The following is a 10,406-nucleotide window of genomic DNA, read 5'->3' on the forward strand; positions in this document are numbered from 1 at the left end:
CCTGGCGTTCCAGGTGTGCCAGGAGTGCCAGGTTGTGGTGGTGTTCCAGGATACCCGGGTTGTCCTGGCGTTCCAGGCGTACCAGGCGTACCAGGCGTGCCAGGTATACCAGGAGTTCCTGGTTTGCCTGGATATCCTGGTTGTGATGGCATTCCGGGATATCCTGCAAATGAAATTTTTGTATTTGTTATGGATCTTTTTAAAATTTTCGTACTAGTATTCTTTCATCGCATATTGTATGTTTCGTACAGTATCGTCGATTGCCATTCTGTCATGTTGTGCATGCCAGGGTTATTCGGGTATTCCGGTTGTTTTGGTGGATTCTGTATTTTACCTGGTTTTGTTAGTGTTCCACCTATGATTGAGCCATTTGTGTTTGGGCCTTTGTGTTATTTAATGTTAGTGTTTTGGTTTCGAACTTGACTTGTTTGTTTGTTATTTATATGAATAGTGATTTACCTGGTATTGGTATGACGCTTGATCCTGAACCCGTTCCATCGAATTGTCTACATATTTCTGGGAAATACAGATTTGCCCATTCTGTAATCACCCCATGATGATCGTGATGATCATCATGTTCCTGATGATGTTGTCCTGTGTCATCTTCGTGGTGATGTTCGTGTTCATGAAGGAACAATTCAACCGAGTTTCCTGGTTGAACAACTCGATATCCCCAACCATCGCTGATGTAGAACGTTGTTTTCAGCTTTCCAAATGGATCAATATATCCATAGCATCCATACGTGATGTCGTCTGGACCGCGTACCTCGTGATGAAATTGCCCGTTGGGACTTACTTCATAGCCATAATTATATGCATCTGATAAGAAGAATAATAATATATTCAAATATGTACGAAACGATTCTCCAATATGCTGTCATCAATAACTATATACTCACTCGAATAGAAATCTTGATTTAGGTATTGAATTTTCTGCTCGTCACTGATGTTCAATATTACTTCTCTACTCTGCCTGCTTCCTTGTTGCTGTGTGTATTGCAACAGAGATGTGGCAATCACCTATTGCAGATGAATTTACGATTAATTAGTAAAAAAATTGTGTTTTATTATTACAATATTCGTTTGCATTTTATTTTGTAAAGTATATAGTTATGACACTGGGTTTTAGAAGGCTGATTATAAATCAGTAGAAAGCTATAAATAATACAGTTTGTTATTCTAATACGCTTGTAACTCACACTATATGATCAATTAATCAGGAACGATAATTAAGCACGAAATTAGCCAACTTGTTTTTCGCTAGGTGGACTTTAGCTGGACTAATCTTGTTCACCTTTTAAAAGCTTAGCAAAGATTCACTAACAGATCGTCTCGTCATCTTAAATGTCAAGTCGACCGCTTGAAGTTCAGAAATATGCTTGCTGAAACCATGCAACTACATTTTATTCTAAAAATTAGTTCCCTTTTGATTTTAAACAATCAGTTAGGTAACATATTTATATATTTCAATTTTTCTAATTTTCTTTCGTCATAAATTAGTTATATAGGCATAGCTGAAAATGACATACAAAATCTAATTTTTTATTGCCCCTGGGCTTTAATTCATTTCTGACTTTAAAAATTTCAATAAGTTTATACACATTCTTTATTCTGATATTTCCTAATATAAACCAGAAATATCTAGATTAAATTTTGTTCTCTTAAAATATTTTAAGAATACTGTTTCACTATTAAAATACATATAAAAAAAAGACTAAAAGGAGGTTTCGCTATTACTTTACGAGCATTATTTTTGTTCATGTGCCCTTAACGAACACGTTATCCCACCTTCGTACACGCATAAAACAAGGTAGTACCACGAAATCGTTGTACTATGCTTAATTTCACTTTTTTTTTATCACTAACAATAACGTTTGATCTTCTTATACCCTAAAAGTCAACTTACTGAGTCCTGTAATAATTTCCACGTGCTTAATGCTAAAAAAAAGCCTTTTTCGTTCGCGTTGCAGTTTAGGATAATTAAAAAATAAAGTCGCGTAACCTTTCAATGGAACATCATCGTGTTCCTCAGAGGAACGATAAACATCTCAGGAACATCGGCAATCCTTATAACGTTTTACACTTCGAGTGAGTCTTCCCCAAAGAAATTTTATTTCAAAATAATGAGGTCAATGAGGCTTGTACGATTTACGTCGACAAGCCACAGTCAGAGGATAAAAATCGTCCAAATTTATTGCTTCTGCTTGGACGTTCGTATTACTACTATTGGCGCTATTGCAGTCACAGTGCGTCATTTTATCTCCCACGTTTTTTTATTATACCCTGAAACCACTAAACGATCATCGGACGTGATATGCGTAGTAAAAGGACAAAAAATGTCTTTTTATTCATGAAGATTTATTCGTAATGATTATAAGAATCATTTTTATTGCTCTACGCTCGTCGTAGCGATAGTGGACTTCCTTCGACTTTGTGGTGAAGCTGCTTCGTTACCTTCGACGATGTTACGGTGGTACAGTGAGATAACAATGCGACAATTAACATGTTAATTTTGTATGGACGATGATTTAACGAGATATTTCTGCTTTATGCGCTCTTCGCGCTATACACGTTGTTATTAAATTATGGTTTCTACGCGTTGCGATTAAGAAATTGTTTAAGCACCGCTTAGTGAAGCTTAAAGGATACAGGAACAAAGGTATTCCGAGTATAATGAAACTAAGCTTCAGGAGCTTAAAGGAATGCAAAATATCGGTTAGACGATGGAGACTTTCACGAAGACGAAGTAAAAATATATTACGGTATAATCGTAACAGAAATATTTTTGAGAATTTGAACGTTAAAGAGATCAGATGGAACGAGTCGATTCATTACCAAAGCAAACATTGCGATTTTCATTAATAGGAATAATTGATCGAAAGTTATATTTTATCGAAGCTACGGATAAGAGCAGATTATCTTTATGCTAAAGAAAACTATTTAACTTATTTAACGTTAAATAACATTCATAATTTTTCATTAAAACGTTAATTAGTAAATTGAAAGTGGATATTTTCGTTTAAGTAGATTATCCGAATATTCCATTACGCGAATCCTGTCCTGTTTATCAACGCCCACTCGTGTCAACCGAAAGTGAAATTTCGAAGCAGTTTCTGCGCGATACCTCGGCCGATCCTACCGAACGAGTTTAGATTCACGTTGTTTGCTTGCATATTTATCGGTTATTGCGGATCGACAGCGAAGAGGAATTATTAATCGCGTTATAGGTTCGAAAAAATACGACTTTCCATTACTTTCGTTCGATTTCCAATTTTCATTCGATTTATGTGTGATCTGGTTATTGGTCTACGAGCATTTTTACGGTGTTTAAGAAATATCGAAGTTAGATATAATGGCTGGGAAAGAAGTTACGAGTAGAAAATACAAGACATTCGTTGCAAACGTATACTTCAACGAGATGACAAGATTCTAATTCTCTACAAAACTCTGATTTCGGATAAATCTTTCTTAACTTTTGCTATGAATTTTCCCAACGCTCTAATCATTGCAAGCCACACTTGTTGTGTATCAAAGCGTTTGAAAGGGTAGCCAGTTAATAGAGACGTTTGTTATAACACGCATCTTCTCGTCCGTGACGTTAAAACACGATTAGAATTATCAACTTATGTTCGTAATCATGATTGATGGTTGCTTAGTTACGGGTTCCACCCACATGAAAGGCAATTGAAACGCTACTTTATTCTTCACAAGTATTTTTGACAGTCCTATTCAATCAGATTAATGATACCTTGCTAAGCTCTAATCACTGATTTCAGCTAGAACACTATGATTTATGCACGCGATGTAATAAGTCAATAACGAAATGAAACAGATACAAATTGGCATTGAGCAATGGGTCGCGTGAACCTTCGCGGTAAGACGGTACGTATAAAAAAAATAGCTGATTAAAAAACGTTTATTTCCTTTTGCTTATTTTGCATAAAATTTGCCAGGCTATCCATTCCTAAGCGTCGTAATACGACGATCGAGGAATGTGCCGTTGAATCGATTACATAGAAGATTGATGGAAAGAATGATGCATTTTCTGGAATTTCACCTTATCGATCCAGCTATTATTAAGAAATCCTAACACCATCGATCACCAACCGAACGATAATCTCCGTGAAAATATTCATTTATAAAAACTGTTTATGCATATACGAACTAGTTCCAGCATATTCTTAATGGTATCAAGGACGTTGGTACCATCGATCTCCGATCGTATTTCCATTCTGATATTTCCGCGACAACGCGTCAAATGAAACATTCCAAAACGTACAACATCTACGATAGTCGACGTCAAATATAAAAACGATTTAATATACGTTTGAGAGATGCACGATAACATCTGATCTATGGTAAAAGTGGTTTCTAAATTTGACAAGTGACGCGTATCGCTTTCTTTCCACGCCTTGCAAATCGCGAACCCTTTCTCGCCCCGCGTTCCAATCCACGTCGATCGAACAGGCTGCGAAAGCAAATTGACTCGGCAGGTTCGCTCCTCCTTGACGAGTACGAGAAATCAATGGTCGCGTACAACCACGTAGTTTCACCCATGAATAATAAACGAAGAGGTCGTCTGGACTCTGAAAGCGCGAGCATTCGATCGCGAAACATCTTGTTCGGCACGAGGTCGACCTAGATCGTTGTGAAAAGTGGCACGATCGCTCGTATCCTGCTAGGACGTTCTTTGCCGCGTGATCGATGATGTCAGACAGCCGTATCGTTCCACCTACGAAAAGGGAAAGTGAGATCCCGAGTAGCTCTTCTTCCCGACCATCTCTTCGCCATATCTCGCCTTCTGTATATACAGTCTTTCGTGTGTGGTGGGAAAGGTTAATATATGCCAACGCTCGACCTGCCCTGCGCCGTGAATCAAACGTCGCCTGTTAATCCCTCTGGTATTCGTGCCGGCGCGATATTTTAGTGGACAATGGTAAATCAAGGATCGAACCCCAGGCAGTAACCATCCGCGTTTACGCGCCTCACCGGCTGTCAAGATTAACATCGTGTCGCGTCGCTCAGACGTCTTCAGGATACACACGGACATAAACCCACATTGGGAACTGGTGAAGATTTCGCGCGACTCGAGGACGTCCGAGAACGCGCGAAAGGCAGTTGATCGATCGTGGTCCGGTCGATCGAAACGAATGTTTCGCCGAGGAAATCACAGGTCACAAAAGTATTCGGACAATTGTAAAGAAGTTCGATGCGTGTGTCATGTAAAATATGTTGAAATTTCGTTTGCGCCGTGATGAGACGCGCGAATACACTTTTTGTTTTCTTTTTTCTTTTCTGTCTTTTCGTTGATGTGCTCTGGATATGGTAAAATTATCTTCATAGAACGCCATATGCTTTTGAATTTGTAGACACGAGCTGCGATAGGAGGGAGGGATTTAGGGATTTTCTCACTAGTGTATTAAAGGACGAAAGACGAATTCCAGTGGTTGAAATTTTTGCGAATAAGAGAGAGCTATACATATGTGTACATTGGCGAATATCGTTTCGATGTACGTATTTCGGATTGTTTATTCTGCGTCCCTGTTGCTTTCATCGCGATTCACTGTTGTTGATATTGAATGTTAGGTGCGCGCGAAGTTATTTCCCGAGGAAAAATATTATTACGAGTAACTACTGTTTAATAAATATTCATATGGTAAATATGCAGCGTGATAGTTTCGGTATTTGTATCTCGAGAACGATAAATAATCACGTTTAAGATTACATTGAAAATGATTAGTTTCATATTAAAATACTTCGATTAGCTATCAAGCAAAAAGTTATTACATTTTCCCTGTCGTCTTCCCTTGCGATAACTTGTCCTGTAAACTATGTATTTTTTCTTCCAAGATGATAATCCGAAACCTCTTAAATTATCTGTAAATCGATAGATCCAGTTTCGCTATGAATTGCCGTTAAAAACCTAATTATAATTCTCGATGCGGTATCAGCATCGTAAAACCGAGTATTAGAGATTATCCACGGAACAGCGATGAAATGGCACGTAAACGAATGCAGATTATCGAAAGATGAAGCGGTGTTTATCGAATAGGGCATCTGAAATTATACGTATGATTTTCAGGCGAAGAAACGTGGATCCGTATGAATATCCACGTGACGAGGATTGTCCCAGCCGATCGAGACGGTCGTCGATCCCTTAAAATGGTATTCTATACGTTAAAAGTAAGAAATCTTTCGTGATGATTAAAAGCAACAACGATCTGTATATCCTTTTGCAGAAAAACGACGAATTTATTAACGAAACAGGTAAATTCCGACGAGGAAATTTTATAAATTGTAAAAATTGTTAAAAATTTGATAAAAATGTAAAAAAAAAAAATTGAATAAAAATGAACTATTTGCCGATAATTTGTTACCCGTCAAATCACGCTATAATTAGTTATTATATTATTACGCGGCAAAATAGTTACCCGTTTATTACCTGGTTTTTCCACGAGAACTTTACAATGGGAAAGGCGATTGGGATCCGTTTTCTCATCGCCCGGCGAAGATGCAATCAGTCGTAAAATTCATAGCGATAAATTCATACGGCTCTGTCAATAGAATAAATTCTCAATGACATTGATGATTGATAATTGAGAATTACAAGTCAAGGGCCGGACGAACAACCGTAAAAGTTCACGACAATTCATAAATTCGTAGCTTCGTTACGCGTTCTATTTGTTCCGTTTCGTATCGAACTCTTTTATTACCTTCGATACGAATCCTCCTCCGTGAAACTTTCGTTTTCTGAGTCATTGGTAATCAGATAACTCGGCCTCATATATCAGTACATTGGAGGCATAAAAAATGCTATAAAAATTCGATTATTTATACGTATAAAAACTTTCTTGGTTTATTCATCGTACACCATCTGTTCGTTAGAAAAGCGACGCAAATAAGAAAAGTACATTTTTGTGGAAATCTCATCTCGCCCGAACTATCCTCTTAAATATCGCGCGAAACGATTCTTCGCGTAGGAAACTGGGGATATCAAAGTGGAAAATTTCATTCGACTTTCGTATTAAATTCCGATTTGATCTGAGGTAGTCGATTTGGTAGCAAAACGAACGCGGTTAGTCGTACTTGGTCGCTTGTTCTGATAACACTATCACGCGGCATCGCATAAAGTCGAACAGTATTGGCCATTATACGCGATCTTTTCTATATCTCGTGTCGTGATTGAAACGTTAATTTCCTTTCTACTCGTTGGATCGTGCAGATTTATTTTTGGTACGATTGCCAGACAGAGTATGGCGTTCCTGGTCGACCTCGAGTATCGAAAATTGAAAACGAAAGCTAGCTTTTAATCGAGTCGGTGGTTAAATGAAGCAGCGTCGCAAATAGTATCTGAGGCATATAAACGATCGTTTAACACGAATTCGTTTCGTTTGGTTTCAGTGGGTGACTGGTGTTTGCGTTTTTAAATAGCACATTTTTAAATCGTGGCCGCGAGTGCCTGGCTGACGACTTCTTGAAAATGAGAACACCGCGAGTAACGAAGAGATACTTGGACCAGAACGTCGAGCCATCGTGGTTCAAGGTAAGAAATTGTGCCCATTCGTCACTTCCATATGCGTAGCCTTTTATTTACAAGCGGCTCTAAGACCTTTGTTGCGTGAACGATTACGCGCAAAACTTACGCACAGTATGCGTTCGCCGCGTTAAATTCTGGTTTGTTTAAACATGCAGCAAGTTCGTGTGATATATTGTACCGAAACAGTGGAGGGAAATATAGATTAATTATCGTTGGGCAAAATTACGTACGCGTGGGTAAACGTCATGAGTGGATTTAAGCAAAAGTCAAAGGTGAAGTTATAAAAAGCTAGAGGGCTTTGAAATGTATAATTCGTCTAAAAAGAATTCTTTCATTTCCACGTTTTTAATCCGTTAATCAAGTATTTTCTGATCGATGGAAAACCTTTTTACATAAGAAAGAAATAATAGGCTTTTAAGCGTGATAGCGTTTACCGATAATATCAACATGGCTTAAACCGATTTTCACGTGACAATCTCGTAACAAGCTCGATCGTGTACACACAGGCGATCTCTGTGAAAGAGAAATAACACAACGATATCATCCGTGACTTGTGTTCGCGGGCGGATAGCCGGAATATTGCAAAATGAAAACAGAGAATCGTGTAACACGGTTATGAGAAAATTACAAGCGTATGTAAGATGTTCGAAATCTTATTAAGTCTCGACAGATATCGTTAATTAAAGCGTGTGAACGCATAATGGTTACAATTTCTTCTCTCTGAGAAAAAAAAGAACGATCGGCTGAAAAGATTGCGGCCGTCGATTGCATAATCGCTCGTATGTACCACGAAACGCGCTACTCTATTCACGCTCGCCCCGTTCTCCGTTTTCATTTACTCTGTCATTTGCATACAGATGTTGCGTTTTTGCGGTGTATAATCATTATGACAGGTAGAAACTCGAGGGACGTAAAAACAAGTCCGTAAATATGTGTATCTATAATCTTCTCGCGTGGAACATCCTTATTAATTATTAATTCTTCTATCTTATCTTTCGTATCGTGGGTCTGATTTTAATATGCGTATAGTTTGTTTCAAAGGTGAAAATTTCATTAACAAAGTCGGTTAATTATTTACTTAACTTTTATTATTTACTTAACTTTTCATACTTATGGACATAGGCTCGCGAACAGCCTGTGTTCGAACACTTGTACAATTCCTTTGTATATGTAATCTTTATATAAAGACAGTTGCTTCCAATTTTTCCGATATGATCCTGGCAGCGCTATCTCATTACAGTGTTAATGAAATTTTAAAACGTATACTATATGGACATGAAAATTTTCCATAAATATTTTGTGTTCAAGTATTTTCATGAAGCAATGTATATGTATATATATTGTATATATATATATATAAAGTTAAATAAAAGAGAAGAGTGAAATGTAATTATTTTCTGAAGAAAATTTGAAAGAGAAATTTTGAAGTTACGAAGATTTAAAATCAATAATTAATATTGTAGATAATATTATAATAATAGTAGTACTGTAATACTTAATATAGCAAAGAGAAAGAAGATGTATAATGATGTCTCATTTGAGAAACTACATAATTAATAATAATTGGATCACGGTAGAAAGATACTACAGAAGAGAATAAAGTCGATTATTGTCTTAACGTGATCCCCATAAAGAGAACGCAACGATCTCTCGTTCACATGCTCCAACAGAAAATAATTACATACAAGCTCTCGTAATCCTGTGACAGAAAAATTCCACTAAACGAGGGACAATTAGCAGAAATCGATACTCTTTGTGCAAATTCATTTCCTACATTACTCGTATTCTGTTCCACACGTTACTCATATCTTTACGTAACTCGACATGATTCTCTTCTTTTTTTTAGTCAAGTCACTAAAAATCTAAGTCACTAATCAAAGAGAAGAAACAGAAAATGCATATATCGAACAAATCGTACCGTCATCGGAAGGATTTCCCCGAGACAGGAATTTCCATCAGCAGTTAGAGTCTTTATATTTAACATTGCTGTTTACACTTTGCACTTGTTCTTAACTGTGTATACAGTTGGTTTTGAAAATAATCGAACATTAGCATAACTTTGACTTCTACGTTCTATACCCGAGATAAATACAGATAAAACCGTGCTATTGAACAAAAGGACTATCAGACAATTACCATTTTTCGCGGCACGAAAATTCACTTTTTCCCCAACGTTTCTTTAAAATATTTAAACAACGGTTTGCTCTAAGCCACAAATTCTTTACCTTCTGAATCTATACACTTCGATATACCACATAGCATTCTTGCTGTTTTATCTGCTGTTTTATCTTGAAAGTTATACTACTATCCGAATATCTTCGAGGCCGACCGTATATGCTCGTGTATCAGACATTAAAATAAAGTTTAATTTTAGTTCGGATACTCCAAGCACCTATCTTTCCTACATGGATAAATTTAAATCTTTACGCAATACCAAAAATTCCTACATTTCTAATTCAATTACAAAATAACGAAATTCGTTTGAATCAGTTCCACTGAAATCTTTCACGACGAACAGTCGTTAAATTGCACATCCCTTGGCATGTATTATACTTCTGCTTTAAAAGACGAACGTATCTTTAAAATCGTTTTACGTTTGTATCAAAGATCTAACATTAAAACAAACATTCTTTCTTCACACAGACCCATTTGCCTATCTATCGTATCAATTAATCTTCCTAATAATTTGATGCGCGATCGCCTACGGGGTGGTAAAACCGATCAACCCCTGTATAATGTATATCGCGTGATGAATCGGCCCGAGGCTGGACGGTGGCCTCTGTGTCGCGGAACACGAATCGGCGCATCATAGCATTCAGTGAAAGTCAGAGACGAGTTGCGTAATGGAACGTCGATATCGCTTGGAGCC

General features: G+C 37.3%; 1 protein-coding gene across 1 annotated transcript in view; it reads right to left on the reverse strand.

Moving 5' to 3' along the window:
• LOC117152402 (collagen alpha-2(IV) chain-like) overlaps positions 1 to 10,406 on the reverse strand; it is a gene marked incomplete at its 3' end in the record, with an annotated part of 18,483 nt that overhangs the window by 694 nt on the left and 7,383 nt on the right. The window contains exons 2-4 of the mRNA XM_033324073.1: positions 900 to 1,020; positions 460 to 819; positions 1 to 163 (exon numbers count right to left, since the gene is read on the reverse strand). Coding sequence (XP_033179964.1) covers positions 1 to 163; positions 460 to 819; positions 900 to 1,020 — 644 coding nt within the window. The remainder of the gene's footprint in view (positions 164 to 459; positions 820 to 899; positions 1,021 to 10,406) is intronic.

The sequence above is a fragment of the Bombus impatiens genome, unplaced genomic scaffold (assembly GCF_000188095.3).
Source record: "Bombus impatiens unplaced genomic scaffold, BIMP_2.2 scf_1461, whole genome shotgun sequence".
Classification (NCBI taxonomy): Eukaryota; Metazoa; Arthropoda; class Insecta; order Hymenoptera; family Apidae; genus Bombus; species Bombus impatiens.